Consider the following 24,698-nt stretch of genomic DNA (forward strand, 5'->3'; position numbering starts at 1 on the left):
TGTTGCCGTTCTCAACACAAGCTCTTTAACTACTATGTTGGTAACAAGAAAGTGAAATGAAATGATCGTATGGCATTGTTGGCCGGGAGGCCCCATGCGGAGAATTTCCGCCACCATATTGCAAGTCCTTTTTATTTGGCGCACTTCGGCGACTTGCGAGGCAATGATGATGAAATGATGACGAAGAACACACAACAGCCAGTCATCACGAGGCAGAGAAAATGCCTGACCCCGCCGGGAATCGAGAACGCTACCGCAAGACCACGAGCTGTGGACAACAAGAAAGTGATAAGCAAAAACGTGATGCCTGTAATTGAAGTTGACTGTGCCCACTGTGATGGAGAAATAGAGTTATTGATCATTGAAGTTCGCTATGCTGAGGGTATAGGATGATGTGTGGGATTAATAGAAAATGCAGTTTACTATAACAATTTACACTACATTCTGAAAACGATAAAGCGCTAAAATGCCAGACAAATAAATGTTTAACCAAGCAGTGCTACTATCAGCTATTCAACTCTCAGAGATTTTCAGAGTAGACTTGGCCACTCTTTCTATGTTTCGATACAGTGTATCGATACGTGGAACTGTTTCAGTGTTTCGGAACGGCTGTGGTTCACTGTTTCGAAACAGTGGTGTTTCATTCCGCCCCTGTCTCGGATAACCGGACCAGATTCGATCTCGCCGGCCGGTGTGGCCGTGCGGTTCTAGGCGCTTCAGTCTGGAACCACGTGACCGCTACGGTCGCAGGTTCGAATCCTGCCTCGGGCATGGATGTGTGTGATGTCCTTAGGTTAGTTAGGTTTAAGTAGTTCTAATTTCTAGGGGACTGATGACCTCAGATGTTGAGTCCCATAGTGCTCAGAGCCATTTTTTTTTTTTTTTAGATTTGATCTCGAGCTAGACACAGAAACTGTATCGTTGTTTCAAAATAATGCTGTTTCGGTCCACCTGTGACTGGAACGGACTAATTGTATCAAACAGTGATGTTTCATTCCGCTCTGTGTCGGACGAGATTCGGGCTCGGCACAGGTGCTGAAACACAACGTACCACTTCATGAAACCCTTTCAAGAGTGTCGAAATCTTTTTGACAAGCAATAGCATGAAGCTTAAGGTATCCGAAAATAAAGCTTCGTTACTAGCTGACTGTCCTATCCCGAAATGGCGTAACATCTGCTTTATAAACACTAACCAAACAATAAAACAACGCATGTTATTCACATTCAGAATAGTAAATATGTGAAAATCATTCAGTTAAATTACACTTTTTTTGTAACATACGATTCTCTGTTCATGTACAGTAATCATATTAAGAAACGCAAGTAAGACTAAACATTTTGAATAAAAAAAGGCATAAGTGACAGTTATTAGACATATACATAAATTTGATGTAGGTATAATTGCAAGCAATCTGTTTGACATCTCTCTTACAGTGTAGGACTGGGGAGCATGGTGAATTTATAGTAACGGTTCGAAACACCTTGAAAGACAAAAATTTGTTCTGTTACATTTTGTTATTTATTCGAACTATTTGGCGTTATTTGTGAGTCTATAGTCAATGTGCCTATTATCCACAATGATTCACTTTGTCTGCATCGAAATTAGCAGGATGGGTATATTACTCATACTAACGGAATTTGGGAATCCCAGTAGCATATCAGTAGTTTCTACAGTTTGCTCCCACCTCCAGTTCCGTTCGTGGTGGTTCTTCTATCTTCAGCTATGGCTGTCCTCAGCCCATTGAAAAGTATGAAAGTCAGACGACACGAAAGCAGTGCATTTGCTGCAGGAAATACGAAACTGCCAATACGCCTAAGTGATAGTTTCATACTTTCTGCGATATGATTAGCGCTCTCGCACCTCATTTGTGTTTATATGGACATACTTATACAGTAGACATTCAAGATGATAAAATGTGTGGATTTATTAGATTACAAAACACAAACTGTTTCACTGTTTCAAAATAGCGTATCGAAGCATTACATTGTACTATTTCATTTCTTTCGAAACAGTTACGTGTTTCAGTTCCCCATCTCTAGTTCAGAATCTATTGCGCAGCTCCTATTATCCCTAGATAACGAAACTATTCAATAACCGTCATCGATGTAAATGTTCAAAGTTAATGCTCGTCAAAATTTGATGTTAAGTGATCAAACGCCACGCTAGTAACGGTAGGTCTGTCCTGCGGCGACACTTGAAAATACGCAAACTGAGAATAAATCACTGGAGTCGTTCCCCAATTAACACTTAACCCCAATGAGAATTCATTGTTACATGCATGCCGAGTTACATAACACGGCATCCAAGGCTGTTCCTTGCAACTGCACAAACGCGACGCGTCTTCCGACACGGAGTGCGCGAGAACTGGGGCCTGACTCTAGATCGCAGCCATCTTATTTACTTAGCCGCGGTGCGGACCGCCGAAGGCGCAGCCGACAACATTTGCCTTCCTAACTAGCTGCTCGGCTAGTAGAGCGCCACTTCCAATTATTCAATAATTACTTGCTTCATTCGCTGAAGGCCAATGAAGCTCTGAATTTAACTGTGCTATCAGCACACAGGTAAGCATCTGTAATAAAATTCTTATGTGGCTACGTTAAATACTTTTGGGGAGAGAATTAGTTTAGTTGAACTGCACGCAATAGATGAGCTCTGAACTTGACCTTTCGAGAGACGCTACAGTTATAATTTTATAGCTACCTTTTGGAAACTTCTCACATCTTTGTTACTGTAGCGTATCTCCATTCTATCTAAATCTAAACATCCTAGCTTTATCTAATCACTTACTTAATCTGTCTTAGGAGACAAAAACAGAAAACCATGAATTGAGACCCAGCATGTTGTTTCCATTAAATAACAATGAAAAAGGAATACGAATATACATTTTTAAGTTTCTAGCTCCTTCCTGTTGCGCCAAAGTTTTTTTACGTAAAATGTCCAAATTTCGAAAACTGTTAAAGTTAGTAAACTGAAACTTAACACATTATCATTTTAGCATCATTCCTGACACGCTATTAACTTTTCAGATTATTTACTTTACTTTTAAGGTACTGCCCAACATTCGTGACGTCATAGCTAAATATAGCGGACTAGGCTGGCACACAATGGAAAGCATATGAATTCTATATGGCGTAAGTAGGCTGCTTCCCTACAACTCACGCACCACATCTTCTTTAAAAATGCATTTAAACACGAAAATGATGAGGTACTATACGTAATGTATATTTTTTGATAATCAGAAGGAATCACAGCATTTTTTTAAAAAAATCCATTTTTTGGAGCCCTACGACATCCAGGTCCCCTTAAAGACAAAAATGGTTAAAATGGCTCTGAGCACTATGGGACTTACCATCTGAGGTCATCAGTCCCCTAGGACTTAGAACTACTTAAACCTAACCAACCTAAGGACATCACACACATCCATGCCCGAGGCAGGATTCGAACCTGCGACCGTAGCGGTCACGCGGTTCCAGACTGTAGCGTCTAGAACCGCTCGGCTACTCCGGCCGGCTCCTTAAAGACATCATCGCCGAAACTCTAAATACTAACATCATCGCGATCATTACCAAACGTTTACTTTTTTCACTGCAGGACCTGAAGGAGTTCCTGGACTCGGCAACAGATGGAGCCATCTTCATGAGCCTGGGCACCAACATCCGGAGCGACAACCTGGACGAAACCAGCAGGCGCGCCTTCCTGGAGGCCTTTGCCACGCTGCCCCACAAGGTGCTCTGGAAGTGGGAGTCCGACTCTCTGCCTGGACAGCCGCCCAATGTCAAGATCATCAAGTGGGCGCCCCAGAACGACATCCTGGGTACGTGCACGACATCGTGCATTATTTTCTGTACCTACGTCTTTCCATTAAGGCAAGTCAGCCAGTATCTCTACTGCGAGTTTACTTACCAAGCAGTTGACAACGCTGGTACCAAACGCCCACGCTCCACCCACGCTGGAAGAATTGGCACAGTACCAGTATAGTGCAAAGCCCACTTTGTAACTATTGAAAGGTCACCATCTGGTATCACTGCTGGTGCTTCGTTTAAGGATCAAGACAGAAAATTTTATATATGGGGGAGATCTGAAGGCACCAGGATAGCCGACAGCGCTAACGCACTGCTTTCCGGACTCAGGTAGACTTGCCAGCCCCGGATCGAATTCGCCCGGCGGATAAACGACGACGGCCGGTGTGCCGGCCAGCCTGGATGTGGTTTTTAGGCGGTTTTCCACATCCTGCTAGGTGAATACCGGTCTGGTCTCCACGACCCGCCTCAGTTACACGACTCGTAGACGTTTAACACACATTCACACATTATACTAGACACAGACAGCTCGGGTACACTAACTCCGTCCCGGAGGTAAGGGTGGCGGCATGAAGGGCATCCGGCCACCCCCTAACATGCACCATGCCAATTCCGTACTTAACCCTGCCGAGCCTGCGTACAATGCGGGATAAAGGCGGTAGCAAAAGAAAGAAAGGATCTGAAGGCACCAGAAGTTTCACACCGATTTTAAGACACATGTTCCAAAACAAGATTTAAAACTGCAAAATATTTCCAGGAGCGGTTGTGGAGTCTGACCATAATTTACTACCGTATTGGAATACCTGTATAATTAAGTAAAATGATGCGGTTTTCCTTCGTACATGCATGCATGTCGGAAGGAACAGGGGCTGCGCAGACTATAATCGCTATGAAATGTATTCCCAGTAGCGATTAAGAACAATCATCAGCTGTTTAAGAATGACGAGATGTAAATTTGTGTCGGGCCGGGACTCGAACCCGGGTTTCCCGCTTTACACGAGCGTTCGCCCTAACCTCTTTGGCTATCCGTACACTGCACACAGCCAGACTCAAACGTCCATATGTCCTCATTCTCACGTCACAACTTGTACTCGTACATACATTATGTAATTTCCGTGCGGGGAAGGCCTTTTTAATTGACGGGCATAGCCTGTTATCTTCTGGTATATCGCAGTACCTGTGCTGTCAAGAAGAACAATCCAATTTTCATTCGGACATGCCATAAGGACGTTCGAGTCCCTATCCAGTACAAGTTTTCATTGTCGTCATTCCTTTGTAAGGGTCGCTGTTGTTCGTATTCGCAACTGCGAATACATATAACACCTAATTTATTAGGTTTGAACGCACCATAAAACTGAGGAGGAAACTAAGTAGATGGGATCTAGACAAATGAAAACAAAGGTTAATAAGACTTTCACAGGGAGTACAGGTGAAACGACTCTCTAGAAGACTAAAGGTACCTTTGAGAGATGGATTAGTGAAGGCAAAATACAAAGCCTAGCAGAAGTCCTAGCATAACACATAAGATATTGAACTGACAAAAGGAGAAAATAAAAAGTGCAGCAAACGATGCAGGCAGTAGGGAATACAGACGTCTAAAAATAGAACACTGACAGAAAGTGCAACATAGCAAAGCAGGAATTGTTGGACAAGAAGTACAAAAACGTAGAAGTTGCATGACAAAGGGGACTATAAATGCAACTTATAGCAAAATTAGACATCTCTGGAGAAAAGAGAGGAACTTGTGCTAATACCTGTATTAAGAGCTCACATGGCAAGCCCGTCCTGAGCAAAAAGGAAAGCTGAAAGGTAGAAGGAACGTACAGAATGGCGTACTTGAAAACAATGGTACAAGTAGAGACGCCGAATTAGATGAATGGGAGATATAGCGCTGTGAGAAGCATTTGACGGAAAATTTAAGGCGTAAAATATTCCACATGATGTGCAAGACGTCAGAGGTAGAAGAAATACCGTCAGACTACAAGAAGTATTCAAAATAAAGAAAAGCAGATGGTAATAGGTGTCAACATTATCCAAGTAGCAGTGTAATAAGTTATGGTTGCATCATATTTACAAATGAATGAAAAAACTGGTTGAAGCCACCCTTGTGAAAATCACTTTGGGTTCCACGGAAATGTAGAAACACGCGAGGCCATATTGCCCCTACGACAAATCTCAGAAGATAGGTTAAAGAAGGAGAAACCTACATTTATAGCTTTTATACGTGTACAGAAAGATTTGGCCAATGGTGGCTAGATACTGCTCTTCGAAATTGGTGCAGCAGCTATGAATGCAGGGAAGGAAACATTATCTACAACTTGTACAGAAACTACACTGCATCTCTAAAGAGTCGAACGACATGAGAGGGAAACAATGCTTGAGAAAAGAGTGAGACACGATTTATAGAAGGAATACTAAAACATATGTTATTCAGTTTTCACACTGAGCAACCTGTGAACGAAACCAAGCAGAAATTTGGGAAGAAAATTAAAGTTCAGAGAGCAGAAATAAAAACTTAAGTTTCGCTGATGTCATTATAATTCTGTCAAGAACACCAAAGGACTTGGATGAGCACGTGAATGAAGTGGATAATGTCTTGAAAAGAGATCAGGAGATGAATATCAGCAATAGGAAGGCAACAGTATTGGATTTTAGTCCAACTAAATCAGGTGATGTAGAGTGAATTACACTGTTGTTTTGGTCTTCACTCCAGAGACTGGTTTGATGGAGTTCTCCATGCTACTCTATCGTGTGCAAGCTTCTTCATCTCGCAGTACCTACTGCAACCTACAAGGTGTTTCAAAAATGACCGGTATATTTGAAACGGCAATACAAACTAAACGAGCAGCGATAGAAATACACCATTTGTTGCAATATGCTTGGGACAACAGTAGATTTTCAGGCAGACAAACTTTCGAAAATACAGTAGTTACAATTGTCAACAACAGATGGCGCTGCGGTCTGGGAAACTCTATAGTACGATATTTTCCACATATCCACCATGCGTAGCAATAATATGGCGTAGTCTCTGAATGAAATTACCCGAAACATTTGACAACGTGTCTGGCGGAATGGCTTCACATGCAGATTAGATGTACTACTTCAGCTGTTCAATTGTTTCTGGTTTCTGGCGGTACACCTGGTCTTTCAAGAAAGAAGTCACAGGGGTTCATGTCTGGCGAATAGGGAGGCCAATCCACGCCACCTCCTTTATGTTTCGGATAGCCCAAAGCAATCACACGATCATCGAAATATTCATTCAGGAAATTAAAGACGTCGGCCGTGCGATGTGGCCGGGCACCATCTTGCATAAACCACGAGGTGTTTGCAGTGTCGTCTAAGGCAGTTTGTACCGCCACAAATTCACGAAGAATGTCCAGATAGCGTGATGCAGTAATCGTTTCGGATTTGTGAAAAATGGGCCAATGATTCCTTTGGAAGAAATGGCGGCCGAGACCAGTACTTTTTGAGGATGCAGGGACGATGGGACTGCAACATGGGGCTTTTCGGTTCCCCATATGCACCAGTTCTGTTTATTGACAAAGCCGTCCAGGTAAAAATAAGCTTCATCAGTAAACCAAATGCTGCCCACATGCATATCGCCGTCATCAATCCTGTGCACTATATCGTTAGAGAATGTCTCTCGTGTAGCAATGGTAGCGGCGCTGAGGGGTTGCCGCATTTGAATTTTGTATGGATAGAGGTGTAATCTCTGGCGCATGAGATGATACGTGGACGTTGGCGTCATTTGGACTGCAGCTGCAACACGGCGAACAGAAACCCGAGCCCGCTGTTGGGTCACCTGCTGCACTAGCTGCGCGTTGCCCTCTGTGGTTGCCGTACGCGGTCTCCCTACCTTTCCAGCACGTTCATCCATCACGTTCCCAGTCCGTTGAAATTTTTCAAACAGATCCTCTATTGTATCGCTATTCGGTCCTTTGGTTACATTAAACCTCCGTTTAAAAGTTCGTCTTGTTGCAACAACACTGTTCTAGTCAGTGGAATTCCAACACCAGAAAAATCCTTTGTTCTAAGAAATAAAACATGTTGTCCACAGCACACTTGCATGTTGTGAACAGCACACGCTTACAGCAGAAAGACGACGTACAGAATGGCGCACCCACAGACTGCGTTGTCTTCTATATCTTTCACATCACTTGCAACGCCATCTGTTGTTGAAAATTGTAAATACTGTAATTTCGAAAGTTTGTCCGCCTGAAAATGTACTGTTGTCCCAAGCATATTGCAACAAACGGTGTATTTCTATCGCTGGTCGTTTAGTTTTTATTGCCGTTTCAAATATACCGGTCATTTTTGAAACACCCTGTACATCCTTCTTAATGTGATTAGTGCATTCATCTCTTGGTCTCCCTCTACGATTATTACCCTCCACGCTGCCCTCCAATACTAAACTGGTGATCCTTGATGCCTCAGAACATGTCCTACCAACCGATCCCTTCTTCTAGTCGTGCCACAAATTTCTCTTCTTTCCAATTGTATTCAATACCTCCTCATTAGTTATGTGATCTACCCATTTAACCTTCAGCATTCTTCTGTAGCACCACATTTCGAAAGCTTCTATTCTCTTCTTCTCAAAACTATTTATCGTTCACGTTTCACTTCCGTACATGGCTACACTCCATACAAATACTTTCAGAAACGACTTCCTGACACTTAAACCTATACTCGATGTTAAAAAATTTCTCTTCTTCAGAAACGCTTTCCTTGCCATTGCCAGTCTACATTTTATATCCTCTCTACTTCGACCATAATCAGTTATTTTGCTCCCCAAATACCAAAACTCCTTTACTACTTTAAGTGTCTCATTTCCTATTCTAATTCCCTCAGCATCACCTGACTTAATTCGACTACATTCCATTATCCTAGTTTTGCTTTTATTGATGTTCATCTTATATCCTAATCTCAAGACACTCTCCATTCCGTTCAGCTGTTCTTCCTGGTCCTTTGCTGTCTCTAACAGAATTACCATGTCATCGGTGAACCTCAAAGTTTTAATTTCTACTCCATGAATTTTAATACCTACTCCGAATTTTTCTTTTGTTTCCTTTACTGCTTGCTCAAAATACAGATTGAATAGCATCAGGGAGAGGCTACAACCCTGCCTCACTCCCTTCCCAACCACTGCTTCCCTTTCATGCCCCTCGACTCTTATAACTGCCATCTGGTTTCTGTACAAATTGTAAATAGCCTGTCGCTCCCTGTAGTTTACCCCTGTCACCTTCAGAATTTGAAAGAGAGTATTTTAGTCAACATTGTCAAAAGCTTTCTCTAAGTCGACAAATGCTAGAAACATAGGTTTGCCTTTCTTTAATCTAGCTTCTAAGATAAGTCGCAGGGTCAGTATTGCCTTGCGTCTTCCAACATTTCTACGGAATCCAAACTGCTCTTCCCCGAGGTCGGCTTCTACCAGTTTTTTTTTCCATTCGTCTCTAAAGAATTCGTGTTAGTATTTTGCAGCCTTGGCCTATTAAACTGATAGTTCGGTAATTTTCACATCTGTCAACCCCTGATTTCTTCGGGATTGGAATTATTTTATTCTTTTAGAAGTCTGAGGGCATTTCGCCTGTCTCATACATCTTGCTCGCTAGATGGTAGAGTTTTGTCACTACTGGCTCTTCCAAGACCGTCAGTAGTTCTAATGGAATGTTGTCTACTTTCGGGGCCTTGTTTCGACTCAGGTCTTTCAGTGCTCTGTCAAACTCTTCACGCAGTATCATTTCTCCCAGTCATCTTCTTCTACCTCCTCTTCCATTTCCATAATATTCTCCTCAAGAACATTGCCCTTGTATAGACCCTCTATATACTCCATCCCTTCTTTGCTTAGAACTGGGTTTCCATCTGAGCTGTTGATATTCGTACAAGTGGTTCCCTTTTCTCCAAAGGTCTCTTTAATGTCCCTGTAGGCAGTAACTATTTTACCCCTAGTGATATACGCCTCTGATCCCTACATTTGTTTTCTATCCATCCCCGCTTAGCTATTTTGCACCTCCTGTCGATCTCATTCTTGAGACGTTTGTATTCCTTTTTGCATGCTTAATTTACTGAATTTTTTATTTTCTCCTTTAATCAATTAAATTCAGTATCTCCTCTGTTACCCAAGTATTTCTATTAGCCCTCGTCTTTTTATCTACTTGATCCTCTGCTGCCTTCACTATTTCATCTCTCAAAGCTACCCATTCTTCTTCTACGGTATTTCTTTCCCCCATTCTTGTCAATCGTTCCCTAATGCTCTCACTGAAACTATCTACAACCTCTGGTTCTGTCAGCTTATCCAGGTTCCATCTTCTCAAGTTCCCACCTTTTTGCAGTTTCTTTAGTTTTAATTTACAGTTGCGGTCAGGGTACACATCTGACCCTGGAAGCGTCTTACAATTAAAAACCTGGTTCCTAAATCTCTGTCTGGCGATTATATAATCTATTTTAAACCTGTCAGTATCTCCAGGCTGCTTCCATGTGTTCAACCTTCTTTTATGATTCTTGAACCAAGTGTCAGCTATGATTAAGTTATGCTCTATGCAAAATTCTACCAGGCGGCTTCCTCTTTAATTCCTCACTCCCATTCCATATTCACCTACTACGTTTCCTTCTCTTCCTTTTCCCACTATCGAATTCCAGTCACCCATGACTATTAAATTGTCGGCTCCCTTCATTAACTGAAGAATTTCTTTTGTCTCATCATACATTTCATCAATTTCTTCATCATCTGCAGAGCTAGTTGGCATATGAACTTGTAGGAATGTGGTAGTCATGGGTTTTGTATCTATCTTGGCCACAATAACGCGTTCAATATGCTGTTAATACTAGCTTACCAGCATTCCTATTTTTTTATTCATTATTAAACTTACTCCTGCATTACCTTTGATTTTGTATTTATAATCCTGTATCCTCTGACCAGAAGTCTTGTTCCTCCTGCCACCGAACTTCACTAATTCCCACTATATCTAACTTTAACCTATCCAATTCCCTTTTTAAATTTTCTAACCTACCTGCCAGATTAAGGGATCTGACATTCCACGCTCCGACGTGTAGAACGCCAGTTGTCTTTCTCCTGATAACATCCTTCTGAGTAGTTCCCGCCCACAGATCCGAATGGGGGACTATTGTACCTCTGGAATATTTTACCCAAGAGGACGCCATCATACAGTAAATCAGTATGCCCTCGGGAAAAAGTACTGCTGCAGTTTCCCCTTGCTTTCAGGCAGTACCAGCGCAGCAAGGCCGTTTTGGTTAATGTTACAAGGCCAGATCAGTCAGTCATCCACACTGCTGACCCTGCAACTACTGAAAAGACTGCTGCCCCTCTTCAGGAACCACATGTTTGTCAGGCCTCTCAACAGATACCCCTCCGTTGTGGTTGCACCTACGGTACAACTATCTGTATCGTTGAGGCACGTAAGCCTCCGCACCAATGGCAAGGTCCATGGATCATGGGGGGGATTTTATACCTTGTGTAGGCTATACTACCTCCATCTGTGTATGATCATATCGGTATTCCACGAATTTTACCACTTCAATTTATGTATCTCACTTTGGCAATTATACTTATTCTATGACATACCTAAAGTATTCAGAATGAGATTTTCACTCTGCAGCGGAGTGTGCGCTGATATGAAACTTCCTGGCCGATTAAAACTGTGTGCCCGACCGAGACTCGAACTCGGGACCTTTGCCTTTCACTGGCAAGTGCTCTACCATCTGAGCTACCGAACCACGACTCACACTCGGTACTCACAGCTTTACTTCTGCCAGTATCTCGTCTCCTACCTTCCAATAAATGATCAATTTGATGTCCGTCAACCTCAATGAATTTGGCAGTACGTGTAACGACATTCCTCTCAAAAGCGAGTAGTTCGCCTTCCGTAATGTTCGCTTCAACCGCATGCGAGCTATGTGCCGCAAATCCATCATGTTGGAAGTACACCGCCATTCTGTCACGCAGTGAAACATCTTGCAGTAACATTGGTAGAACATTACGTAGGAAATCAGCATACATTGCACCATTTAGATTGCCATCGATAAAATAGGGGCCAATTATCCTTCCCCCATAATGCCACACCATACATTAACCCGCCAAGGTCGCTGATGTTCCACTTGTCGCAGCCATCGTGGATATTCCGTTGCCCAGTAGTGCATATTATGCCGGTTTACGTTACCGCTGTTGGTGAATGACGCTTCGTCGCTAAATAGAACACGTGCAAAAAATCTGTCATCGTCCCGTAATTTCTCTTGTGCCCAGTTGCAGAACTGTACCCGACGTAAAAAGTTGTCGCCATGAAATTCCTGGTGCATAGAAATATGATACGGGTGCAATCGATGTTGATGTAGCATTCTTAACACCGACGTTTTTGAGAATCCAGATTCTCACCAATTTGTCTGCTACTGATTTGCGGATTAGCCGCGACAGCAGCTAAAACACCTACTTGGGCATCATCATTTGTTGCAGGTCGTGGATGACGTTTCACACGTGGCTGAACACTTCCTGTTCCTTAAATAACGTAACTATACGGCGAACGGTCCGGACACTTGGGTGATGTCGTCCAGGATATCGAGCAGCATACATAGCACACGCGCATTGGGCATTTTGACCACAATAGCCATACATCAACACGATATCGACCTTTTCCGCAATTGGTAAACGGTCCATTTTAACACGGGTAATGTATCACGAAGCAAATACCGTCCGCACTGGCGGAATGTTACCTGATACCACGTACTTATACGTTTGTGAATATTACAGCGCCATCCATTACAAAGCGAAATCAGTGATCCAACTAAAACATTCATATTTCTTTACGTACTACACGAATATGTAATAAAAAATGGGGGGGGGGTTCCTTTTTAAAGAATCGCAGTTGATATACGTTTGACCTATGGCAGCGCCACCTATCGAGCCAACCATAGCACAATCTGGTTTGCCTCTTGAAGCTAGACGAGTTTGGTTCTTTGTAGTTTTTTTCCTTTGATGCTTATTTCGTGAGATATTTGGCCTGGTCACTATCAATGGACCACCATATACAGGGTGAGTCACCTAACGTTACCGCTGGATATATTTCGTAAACCACATCAAATACTGACGAATCGATTCCACAGCCCGAACGTGAGGAGAGGGGCTAGTGTAATTGTTTAATACAAACCATACAGAAATGCACGGAAGTATGTTTTTTAACACAAACCTACGTTTTTTTAAATGGAACCACGTTAGTTTCGCTAGCACATCTGAACATATAAACAAATACGTAATCAGTGCCGTTTGTTGCATTGTAAAATGTTAATTACATCCGGAGATATTGTAACCTAAAGTTGACGCTTGAAACCTCCGTCGTTCAGTTTTGTAACAAACACGGGCCACGGTCGGCGAGCAGCATCTGCAGAGACATGTTTACGATGACGACCGTGTTTACGAGTGTGGCTGTAGTGCACTGTTGTGGTTGGGTCTAGCTGTCGCCGTGTCCGCATGTAGCGCTTGCTGCTATTGTTATTCTGCATTCGTCTCCGCACGCAGACCAACTGTAGTACGCCGTGTTACCAGACGTCTGTGATAGTGTAGTGTTGTAGGAACTGTGACCATGGTGTATTCGAACTCATCTATGGCGAGTGTCGACGAAATGCAGCTGAAGCCTGCAGCGTGTATGCAGAACGGTACCCGGACAGAGAACATCCAACGTGCAAAACATTACCACCAACTGTATGCAACAGGTATGGTAGTGACACGCAAACGGGTCCGTAATAGGCCCGTCACAGGAGAAGCGGGTGCAGTTGGTGTGATAGCTGCTGTTGCCATGAACCCACACAGGAGTACACGGGAGAGCCGGTGGACTGAGTCAAAGTAGTGTCATGCGCATACTGCATCGTCACCGCTTTCACCCGTTTCATGTGTCGCTACATGAGAAATTACATGGTTATGACTTTAATCATCGAGTGCAATTTTGTCAATGGACATTAACAGAGAATGCGTTGCAGTTCTACCTGTTTACCGATGAAGCGGGTTTCACAAACCACGGGGCAGTAAATCTACGGAACATGCATTACTGGTCCGTGGACAATCCTCGCTGGCTCAGACAGGTAGAGCGACAGCGACGGTGGACTGTAAATGTATGGTGCGGAATTGTTGGCGACCACCTCATTGGTCCTCACTTCATTGCAGGGGCTCAACCAGCTGCAACATACATCGCGTTTCTACAGAATGATCTGCCAACGTTGCTCGAAAATGTTCCACTGGAAACGCGTTGACGTATGTGGTATCAGCATGATGGTGCACCTGCACATTCAGCAATTAACACTAGGCTGACCCTTGACAGGATGTTCGACGGGCGTTTCATAGGACGTGGAGGACGCATAAATTGGCCAGCCCGTTCTCCTGATCTTACACCTCTGGACTTCTTTCTGTGGGGTACGTTAAAGGAGAATGTGTACCGTGATGTGCCTACAACCCCAGAGGATATGAAACAACGTATTGTGGCAGCCTGCTGCAACATTACACTAGATGTACTGCGGCGTGTACGACATTCACTACGCCAGAGATTGCAATTGTGTGCAGCAAATGATGGCCACCACATTGAACATCTATTAGCCTGACATGTCGGGTCACACTCTATTCCACTCCGTAATTGAAAACGGAAACCACGTGTGTACGTGTATCTCACCTCTCATGGTAATGTACATGTGCGTCAGTGAAAAAGACTAATAAAAAGATGTTAGCATGTGGACGTAATGTGCTGTTCCAGTCTCTTCTGTACCTAAGGTCCATCACCGTTCCCTTTCGATCCCTACGTAATTTGGTGCTCTCCGATACACACGATCGAACAGCGGAGGAGTGGTACTCAAGCGTCAACTTTAGGTTACAATACCTCCGGATGTAATTAACATTTTACAATGCAACAAATGGCACTGATTACGTATTTTTTTATATGTTCAGATGTGCTAACAAAACTAACGGGGGTTTCATTTTTTAAAACGTAGGTTTGTGTTAAAAGAACATACCTCTGTGCATTTTTTCATGGTTTGTATTAACCAATTACACTAGCCCCTCTCCTCACGTTCGGTCTGTGGAATCGATTCGTCAGTATTTGATGTGTGATGTGGTTTACGAAATACATCCAGCGGTAATGTTAGGTGACTCACCCTGAGAGAGAGAGAGAGAGAGAGAGAGAGAGAGAGAGAGAGAGAGAAAATGTAATCAACCAAGAAACAAGCCCAGAATACTACAGCTGATGGCCGTAAGCTACCCGCTAAACCTGCTGCGTGTAAGACAATTAAATGCCCAGAATTATTTTACCTTTTAAATATTAATAAAGGACTACAACAAGATAATCGTGGAAGCAACAAGTAGCAGGTGTTACTGATGATGATGATGATGATGCCATGTGACGAGGGTCTCCCGTCGAATAGACTGTTCGCCTGGTGCAAGTCTTTCGATTTGACGCCACTTCGGCGACTTGCGCGTCGATGGGGATGATTAGGACAACACAACACCCACTTCCTGAACGTAGAAAACCTCCGACCCAGCCGGGAATCGAACCTGCACCCTTTGGATTGACATTCTGTCGCGCTGACCACTGCTCCGATCCAGCATTTACATACATAAAAGGGGCTTAAAATATTAAAAAGCTAAATCTATGTAATCAACCAAGTCACATGGCTGTAAAACGTTTGGTAATAACTATTTTCAACTGTATGCTGATTGAACTCTCAACGGCGTTCTGTCGAGAGGCTCTTCTTGTTGCTTGCCGTTAAACAAATTGTCATTCAACGGAGTACTTTAATAACATAACAACAGGAAAATTCGGGGAACACTACAAGAAAGCCAGGAGGCGTGGCTTCCTACCTCAAAACAGCACACCGTACGATACAATCCTGCTCGCGAAACGCAGCCGTCCACACGTGCCACCTACCACCAACTGTACGCTAGTACGACCTCTCTCTCCGAAAGCCGCCAGCGATCACATGCTAAGCACCGTGACCCCCCTCCGGCGATGCGCCAGAGGAAGGAGAGCACGGCTCAGATTCATATCACGTTCTGTCATGGGACAATGTAAATACGATCCAACAAAGCCACATTACGGATAAGTAAACAAAAGTTGCAACATAATTTCCTAGTAACTAGGCGCGACTTGCTTGTTTCCTGGCAGGAACTAAAGTATTTACATGTAAATAAACAGTGTAGTATGTGTAAACTTATAAGCATGTTAGTCTCAAATAAGCTAGGAAACAGTAATGCTAGACAAAGAGGTAGACAAGTCTACTTCCGTATCTCCTTAAGCTGGCTTCTCCAACCCCAGGTTCCCTACCTCAAATAGTTCAGTGTAGCATTCTCGATGTCCCGTTACATTTACACTCGCTCTTGTGGAAATACCTTTCAGAGCATCAGCGGCATACTCGCCTTCTCCAAGCAAATAAGTCCGCTATCGCTGAACATTGTATTCCCACTGATCATTCGATGAAATGCAATGAAACAAAAATTGTGGCCCACATATCAAACTTCTGGAGCTCGGTCATCAATAACTCAGTGGAAATACGACTGTCTGAATCCCTTATAAATCGGGACGGCGATTTCCATAAATTCTGCGTGGGATCCGATTACAGAAAAACTTCATGCTAAGTAATTGACTTCTTAGGATCTTACTGTGCAAAAGCAATCGTTTTGATTCCGAAGAGGAGAGCTTTCACCATGGAGAATGCATAGAGCAGCTCACAGACTGAAACATCCCCTTAGAAGAATTATACACGACTGGTCTATATGAAACGTCCCCTTTGAACAATTATACAAGAATGTGCTTAAACTGACACACAATATTTATAGCGCAACGCAATCTGACTTTCAAAAATCCCTACGAAAGAATGGCCCTGACTAACATTAACCTATATGTTACACAAATCACTTACCTCACAAAAATCTTCGTTACTCAAGCTACTGCAATACAGCGAGCGCCACTACTGCCAGCTAAATAAAAGATTCAAACTACTGAAGGCTCTAACTACTGATAGGCATAGTTATCAAATGAAAGATTTTAATAGAGAACAAACAATGTATTTACCTCACTAGTCATAATATATATATATATAGCAGTTCATGACACCAATTCTTACAAATTTCAAAACTCCGCCATCTCTCTCCCCACGTCCACCACTGCTGGCGGCTCACCTCCAACTGCGCAACGCTACGCGCTGTTAGCATCCAGCTGCCGCTGCCCGACACTACAATGGCAGACAACAATGCAAACTAGCCACAGATTGCGCACAGCACAGCCAGTGATTTTTCATACAGAGTGCTACGTTGCGTTACCAATAAGAAAATGTAAACAGCCTACTTACATAGCCCCCATGCTCCCCACAAAAAATTTTACAAATTGTTTTGGGCCGTGGCCAATACAGATTTGAAAAATTTTTTCATAATTACAATAACAAAGAAATGAAATGCACACCCTTATCGATACAATGTTGGTCAAAAGCTAAAATTCTCTCACAGTCCATAAAGACAGTCCTGATCGTCATCATGGTAAAATTGCAGTGTTTTTTTTTTTCAAAGTCTGAGCAATAAAAGAAATTGCACTTGGAAGTAGTGGATTTCTAAGCAGTCTTGAAGAAGTAGTGTTGTCCTTCCAACGAAAGACAGTGCTGACTCTTGACATGCAGACAGGTAAAAGGCCACAGCAGAGTCAGTCGACGTTGAAGACTATCGGTAGGTAGGTCATCACAGAGCAGACCCACTGTTGTCCTGGTAGAGATTACTATTGGTGGGCCACCAGAGGTGCAGACCCACTGCAGCCCTTGTAGAAATAATGGTATTGGTGGGTCATCAAAGGTGTAGACCCACTGTAGTCCTTGTAGAGATGGCCAGCAGCCATCTGTTTGACTGTGCAGGCGCACAATCACCATTGAAGAGTCTTGCGGATAATATAGCAAGTCCATAACCACCACTTGTGCACTCACAAAAATTGTTTTTGAAATGTCCTTACAACCAGCAATGCTGTTATCCAGTCCCTTACTGAATTATTAACACACGTGCAAACACTATCAGTCCCTACTTCTCACATATTGTCCGTATACTATGACCAACAGAAACGTGAGCAGTGAAATGTAATTTACAAGTTACTTAATTTGATGAACTGGTGTCAGTTACAATTTTATAACATAAGAATGCAATAACAAAGGTACAAAATACATCTTTAAAGAACATAACAATACAGATAACATTTGCAGTAGTGCAGGCATTACAAAAGAATCGAAATAGCAAATACATCAGTGTTACAAAAATTACAACATAAGTACATACATAAAAGATCAGAATAACTTTTGAAACATCAACTTCACACATGAGCATTAGAACAAAACAGAATAAATAACGTGTAAACATCTTTACGAAGTAAATAACATGTTATTAACGCAAATTATATTTGAGGATAACAGTATTCCTCATCATAGTGAATGTAGCTTAGTATTAGAATAGAAAAAATTCTATGAAACAGCACACAGAGACAGGAAGAAAACAAATACACAAGGGTACACAAACACATAGTGGGATAACACAAAAGGAAAGGACAGGGTTTGTTTTATTCCAGTATTTTGTAAACAAAACTTTCTTTACTTCTCGGAGATCTCCCTTCGTTCTTCATTATTTCCAAAAAGTCCTATCTATACCTGCTTTCTGTACTTTTCTCATATAACCTCTCAGTGCATTTCTTCAAATCCATCGCAACTCATTCTCTTATATAGGCAACCCCCTCTTAAGCTAACTTAAATCTACTGAGCTCAGACGCTTAACTAAGGGACGAGGCAATACAGCAGCACAAAACAATTTACACAAACAGCAATGATAAAAAAATGGAAATTGGCAAAAAAAAAGGCAGCAATATTACAACTAATATAAGGCAATGCGCAGCAAACAAGAAAAATAAATCAGTAATAAAATTGGCTTAACCTAGTAATACAAAGTGACATTCAGTAGCACTATGAATGGCAAACAGCCGCAGCAAATGCTATAACTTATACCTAAACGTGACAAACCCACAAGCAGAAAAAATAGCACACTAAAGACAACAATGCAGATAAGGACAATGTCTATTCACATCTTAATGTCTATGCTATTAAAGTGGTGCACCACAGAAACTAATGCTACAACAAATTACCAAGTACTTGAAAAGAAAATTATATATACGGTTACTGTTATTAGTCGCTTCTTATTGCTCTTTTCATTCCAAGAGCTCCTTTTTCGCAGAATGTGGATCATAAAATAATTATTTAATAGATCTGTCGACAGAAAGTGTTCACATTAGCAAATGCATTTAATTTTATAAAACCAATGCTGCAACACAGCTGGAAAACAGATATCAAATGAAATAAGCAACTATGGACAAAGCATAAAAATATCATTCAATAGTCATGTGACATTTCATAAGTTAGTAGAATTCTCTCAACTCTCGTAGAAAGACGTTTGTTATAATCAGGTGTCAGATGTAAGTATCTTTCTCAGTAATGAGCGTGTCGTATTTGCGGTGCTTTCTACAAAGGAATGTCAATAGAGAGGATAATGGCCCTTTTTTTTTTACCTGTGCCTCTGAAAGGCACACACTAACGGCTGTCTTTTGTCAGGTGGTTGTCGCGCAGCTGGGTGCCCACGACGCATTACGTGCAGGTGGTCACTTAATTGTCTTACCGAAATATTTACGACACCAGTTTCCGCTACAGTGGCAGTCTCATATAAAAATATTTTCACAAGTTGAGAGTTAGCGTTGCAAATGTGTAGAAAATAAAATCCTATAAATATAATAGTGTCCAAACAATTTTCGCCACCATAGTGATACATTCACACATGTACACACATTTCATAACTCTTAAAGTACGATTCTTGGTTTCCAACATCCTTTTTCACAAACCACAGTCCCTAACCACTACTCATTATTCCTTACCTTATTACACATATGTATATTCGTCGACACTTCTTCAATATGTCATCATAACAAATATGTAGCATAACCAAATAGCTCATATAGCATCAGCTTAAGCATACTTCAGCAGCATAATTCACATCGTCGTCGTAATAATAACATCATAACACCTCAGTCAACTCTCTAAATCGTCGTAGCTTCCTCCAATAATTTCAAAACCTAATAAAAATTCTCTGCTCATGTCAAAAGTGTCAACTACCTCAAACGTACTTTAAACATCATGATCCCATACCAAATACATCATTCAAAGCTCTCATAGCATCACAATGGTTCCAAAAAAAATATGAAGGGTTCACACAGTACAGACAAAATACAATTTCATAAGTGTGAAATTATCCAACTGTGTAATTACGTAAACATCTGTCACTGATGTAGTTAAAAAAATTTTGTCTCTCAGTTAAATTATCAGATAGCTGTGTAATTTATGTTAGAGAAATATGGTACCGATGTGTAAAGTTGTATAAGTAAATACCATATTAGCTAGGGCTCCTTGTGCTTGCCAAACACATGGTACACAAAGTAAGCGTGTACCCTCCTAAGAATTAATGTGATTATATCCTCAGCTGTTACAGATTACAGCAATGGAATGAAATGTATCACCGAAAACCTTTGTATCATTGTACTTCAAATATCTTTAAAAATAAATGTTTTAAGTACAAAATTAATCACTCAAATACGTGTACTGTAGCGATAAACTGTGCGTCTTGTTGTAAGATAATTATGTGGAAGTGTCGTAGTTATCGTCCTCTGTAAGCAAAGTTCTGCTGAAGTCAATGTACTTACCTCGTAATAAAGGAAGTGAATTGCTTTGCGTATAAATATCTTAGTTATTACGCTTATTGCCGTGATGAAGACAGTACTATGCTGTAACGTATTGTTGTGCTATGGAAAAGGCTGTCTAATTGTAGCTATACCACAAAAGTTACCACTAAAACATGTTTTACTTTCCAGAATAATTCAGAAAAACTGTGCAGATATAAAACAGATACACCGCAAAAGCACAATGTAAATTGTGTCACACATTAGTAGCGTCGTGATATAATCGTGTAGCTATCAAAGAAACCAAACGCTAAGTCATCTTTAATCTCACAGAAAGTACTTCAGGGTCGCCATATGAAACGTCCCCTTAGAAGAATTATACACGACTGGTCTATATGAAACGTCCCCTTTGAACAATTATACAAGAATGTGCTTAAACTGACACACAATATTTATAGCGCAACGCAATCTGACTTTCAAAAATCCCTACGAAAGAATGGCCCTGACTAACATTAACCTATATGTTACACAAATCACTTACCTCACAAAAATCTTCGTTACTCAAGCTACTGCAATACAGCGAGCGCCACTACTGCCAGCTAAATAAAAGATTCAAACTACTGAAGGCTCTAACTACTGATAGGCATAGTTATCAAATGAAAGATTTTAATAGAGAACAAACAATGTATTTACCTCACTAGTCATAATATATATATAGCAGTTCATGACACCAATTCTTACAAATTTCAAAACTCCGCCATCTCTCTCCCCACGTCCACCACTGCTGGCGGCTCACCTCCAACTGCGCAACGCTACGCGCTGTTAGCATCCAGCTGCCGCTGCCCGACACTACAATGGCAGACAACAATGCAAACTAGCCACAGATTGCGCACAGCACAGCCAGTGATTTTTCATACAGAGTGCTACGTTGCGTTACCAATAAGAAAATGTAAACAGCCTACTTACAAGACTTACAGAATGGTTCACATGGCTCTGAACACTATGGTCTTCTGAAGTCATCATCCCACTAGAACTTAGAACGACTTAAATAACCTAAGGACATCACACGCATCCATGCCCGAGGCAGGATTCGAACCTGCGACCGTAGCGGTCGGTCGGCTCCAGACTGAAGCGCCTAGAACCGGTCGGCCACTCCGACCGGCTCACAGTCTTACAGAAAAATGGCATGTACTCAGGTAATGCATGCACACTGTCACTTGGGATACCAACCATATACCGGCGCGATCTTAAATTGGGAGGCTCCATCTACTGCCCGTTAGTATTCACCTGAAGATGGCCAGAAGACTCTGCGCCGAAATATCGTACCAGCACGTTACAAACATCCGGCAGTTCTCCCGGAATCTTATAGTATATTTTTATAGAGTATCTGAACTGCTTACACTGAAGCACTATGGAACGTCCCCTTAGATAAATTATACAATACTGTGTTTAAACTGACACACAATATTTTCAGCGCAACGCAATCTGACTTTCAATAATCCCTACAAAAGAATGGCCCTGACTAACATTAACCTATACCTTTCACAAATCACTTACCTCACCAAAAATCTTCGTTACTAGAACTACTGCAATACAGAGAGCACCACTACTGCCAACTAAATAAAAGATTCAAACTACTGAAGCCACTAACTACTGATAGGCATAGTTAGCAAATGAAAGATTTTGATAGAGAACAAACAATGTATTTACCTTAATAATGTTCAAAAGTCATAATGTATATATAGCAGTTAATGACATCCAGTTTTACAAATTTCAAAACTCAGCCATTTCTCTCCCCACATCCACCACTGCTGGCGGCTCACCTCCAACTGAGCAACACTACGCGCTGTTCACATCCAGCTGCCCAACACTACAATGGAAGACAACAATGCAAACTAGCCACAAACTGCACACAGCACAGACAGTGATTTTCATAGAGAGCGCTACGTGGCGTTACCAATAAGAAAACCTAAACAGCCTACTTATATAGCCCCCATGCTCACCACAAAAAAATTTACAAATTGTTTTGGACACTGGCCAATACATATTTGTTAAAAAATTTTCACAATTACAATAACAAAGACATCGATACAATGTTCGTCAAAAGCTAAAATTTTCTCACAGTCCATAAAGACAGTCCTGATCGTTCATCACAGTAAAACAGCAGTGTTTTTCTCAAAGTCTGAGCAGTAAAAGAAAATGCACACGAAAGTAGTGGATTTCCATGCAGTCTTGAAGAAGTAGTGTTGTCCTTCCAATGGAAAGACAGTGCTGACTCTTGACATGCAGACAGGTAATGGGCCACAACAGAGCAAACCCACCGCAGAGTCAGTCGAAGTTTTGAAGAATATTGGTAGGTAGGTCATCACAGAGTAGACCCACTGTAGTCCTGGTAGAGATTACGGCAGTGGTGGGCCACCAGAGGTACAGACCCAGTGCAGTCCTTGTAGAAATAATGGTATTGGTGGGCCATCAAAGATGCAGACCTACTGTAGTCCTTGTAGAGATGGCCAGCAGCCAGCTGTTGCGACTGTGCAGGTGCACAAGCACCATCGAAGAGTCTTGTGGAATATATAGCAAGCCCATAAACCACCACTTGTGCACGCACAAAGTTTTTGGAATTATCTTTAGAACCAGCAATGCTGTTAACCAGTCCCGTGCTGAATTATCAACACACGTGCAAACACTATCAGTCCCTGCTTCTCACATATTGTCCATATATTATGACCAACAGAAACGTGTGTAGTGAGATGTAACTTACAAGTTACTTAATTTGATGAACTGTTGCCAATTACAATTTTATAACATAAGAATACAATAACAAAGGTACAAAATACATCATTAAAGAACATAACAGTACAGATAACATTTGTAGCAATACAGACTTTACAAAACAATAGAAATAAACATATTCATGTCCAGAATTGTTATAAAGTGGCTTCAGGAACACTCTTCTCAGTTTAAACACTTCCCACCTCCCACCACATTCACCAGACATTAATATGATTGAGCATATGTGGGATACCTTGTAACGGGCTGTTCAGTAGAGATCTCCACCCCCTCGTACTCTTACGGGTTTACAGACAGCTCTGCAGGATTCATGGTGTCATTTACCTCCGCACTGTTTCAGACATATGTCGAGTCCATGCCAGGTCGTGTTGTGGCACATGTGCTTGGTCGCGGGGGCACTACACGATATTAGGCAGGTGTGCCGGTTTCTTTGGCTCTTCAGTGCAGTATCCTTCTAAGCCAACTGTCTCTATCCACTGTCTCCATCCACTGTCTCTATCCACTATCTCACTGCATGTCAAAATTGTCTGGTTTCCAGCGCATCCCAACGTGAAGGTGTTCATCAGCCACGGAGGTATGCTGAGTACCATGGAGGCGGTGTACCACGGCGTCCCCGTGGTGGGGGTGCCCTTCCTGGCCGACCAATACGCCAACCTGCGCAAGAACGTGGCCAAGGGCGCCGCAGTCGAGCTGGACACGCTGCGACTCACCAAGGAGTCGGTCCTCGAGGCGATCAACAAGATACTCAAAAACCCCAGGTACAGGTTTGAAAATTTTCGTCACGTCGAATGTCCGCAATTCTGACATTTCTGCCGCAAGCAGCTTTAGACAGCTCACGTAACGACTTTATTGGAGCGTATGGGTTAGTGCTCTACACCACGTACACCCCACAATGTGGGATGAACTTGGGGTAGAGGCCGGCCGCGGTGGTCTCGCGAATCCTGCCTCGGGCATGGATGTGTGTGATGTCCTTACATTAGTTAGGTTTAAGTAGTTCTAAGTTCTAGGGGACTGGTGACCTAAGATGTTAAGTCCCAGAGTGCTCAGAGCCATTTGAACCATTTTGTGACTACTTCGTGTCGTTGAGAAAACAATCCTAGTGGAGCAGGGTGGGTTTTGAAATAAGTGGGATTGCAGCGATCCGATGCGGGGGCTAATAACATTGGTTTAATCCAGATTTAAGAGGGGTGTCAAATCGGGTGAAGCGAATCTGAAGGAGCTTACGGTACGGTATTGAGACTAGGATTGATGCAAGGGTTCTCTTCTTTTCTTCTTCTTCTTCCAACCTCCAAGGGCCTCTTTCGTTCCAATCATCCGTCATTAGACTTCTGTCTTCCATTGCATGCTGTATGTACATAACTGGCCATTAAAATTGCTACACCA

The 24,698-nt window shown here is 42.2% G+C and overlaps 1 protein-coding gene across 1 annotated transcript in view; it reads left to right on the top strand.

The window, feature by feature from the left end:
- Window positions 1–24,698, top strand: part of LOC126291810 (UDP-glucosyltransferase 2-like) — a 146,239-nt gene that overhangs the window by 100,368 nt on the left and 21,173 nt on the right. The window contains exons 3-4 of the mRNA XM_049985506.1: window positions 3,593–3,815; window positions 23,854–24,073. Coding sequence (XP_049841463.1) covers window positions 3,593–3,815; window positions 23,854–24,073 — 443 coding nt within the window. The remainder of the gene's footprint in view (window positions 1–3,592; window positions 3,816–23,853; window positions 24,074–24,698) is intronic.

The sequence above is a fragment of the Schistocerca gregaria genome, chromosome 9 (genome assembly GCF_023897955.1).
Source record: "Schistocerca gregaria isolate iqSchGreg1 chromosome 9, iqSchGreg1.2, whole genome shotgun sequence".
Taxonomy (NCBI): Eukaryota; Metazoa; Arthropoda; class Insecta; order Orthoptera; family Acrididae; genus Schistocerca; species Schistocerca gregaria.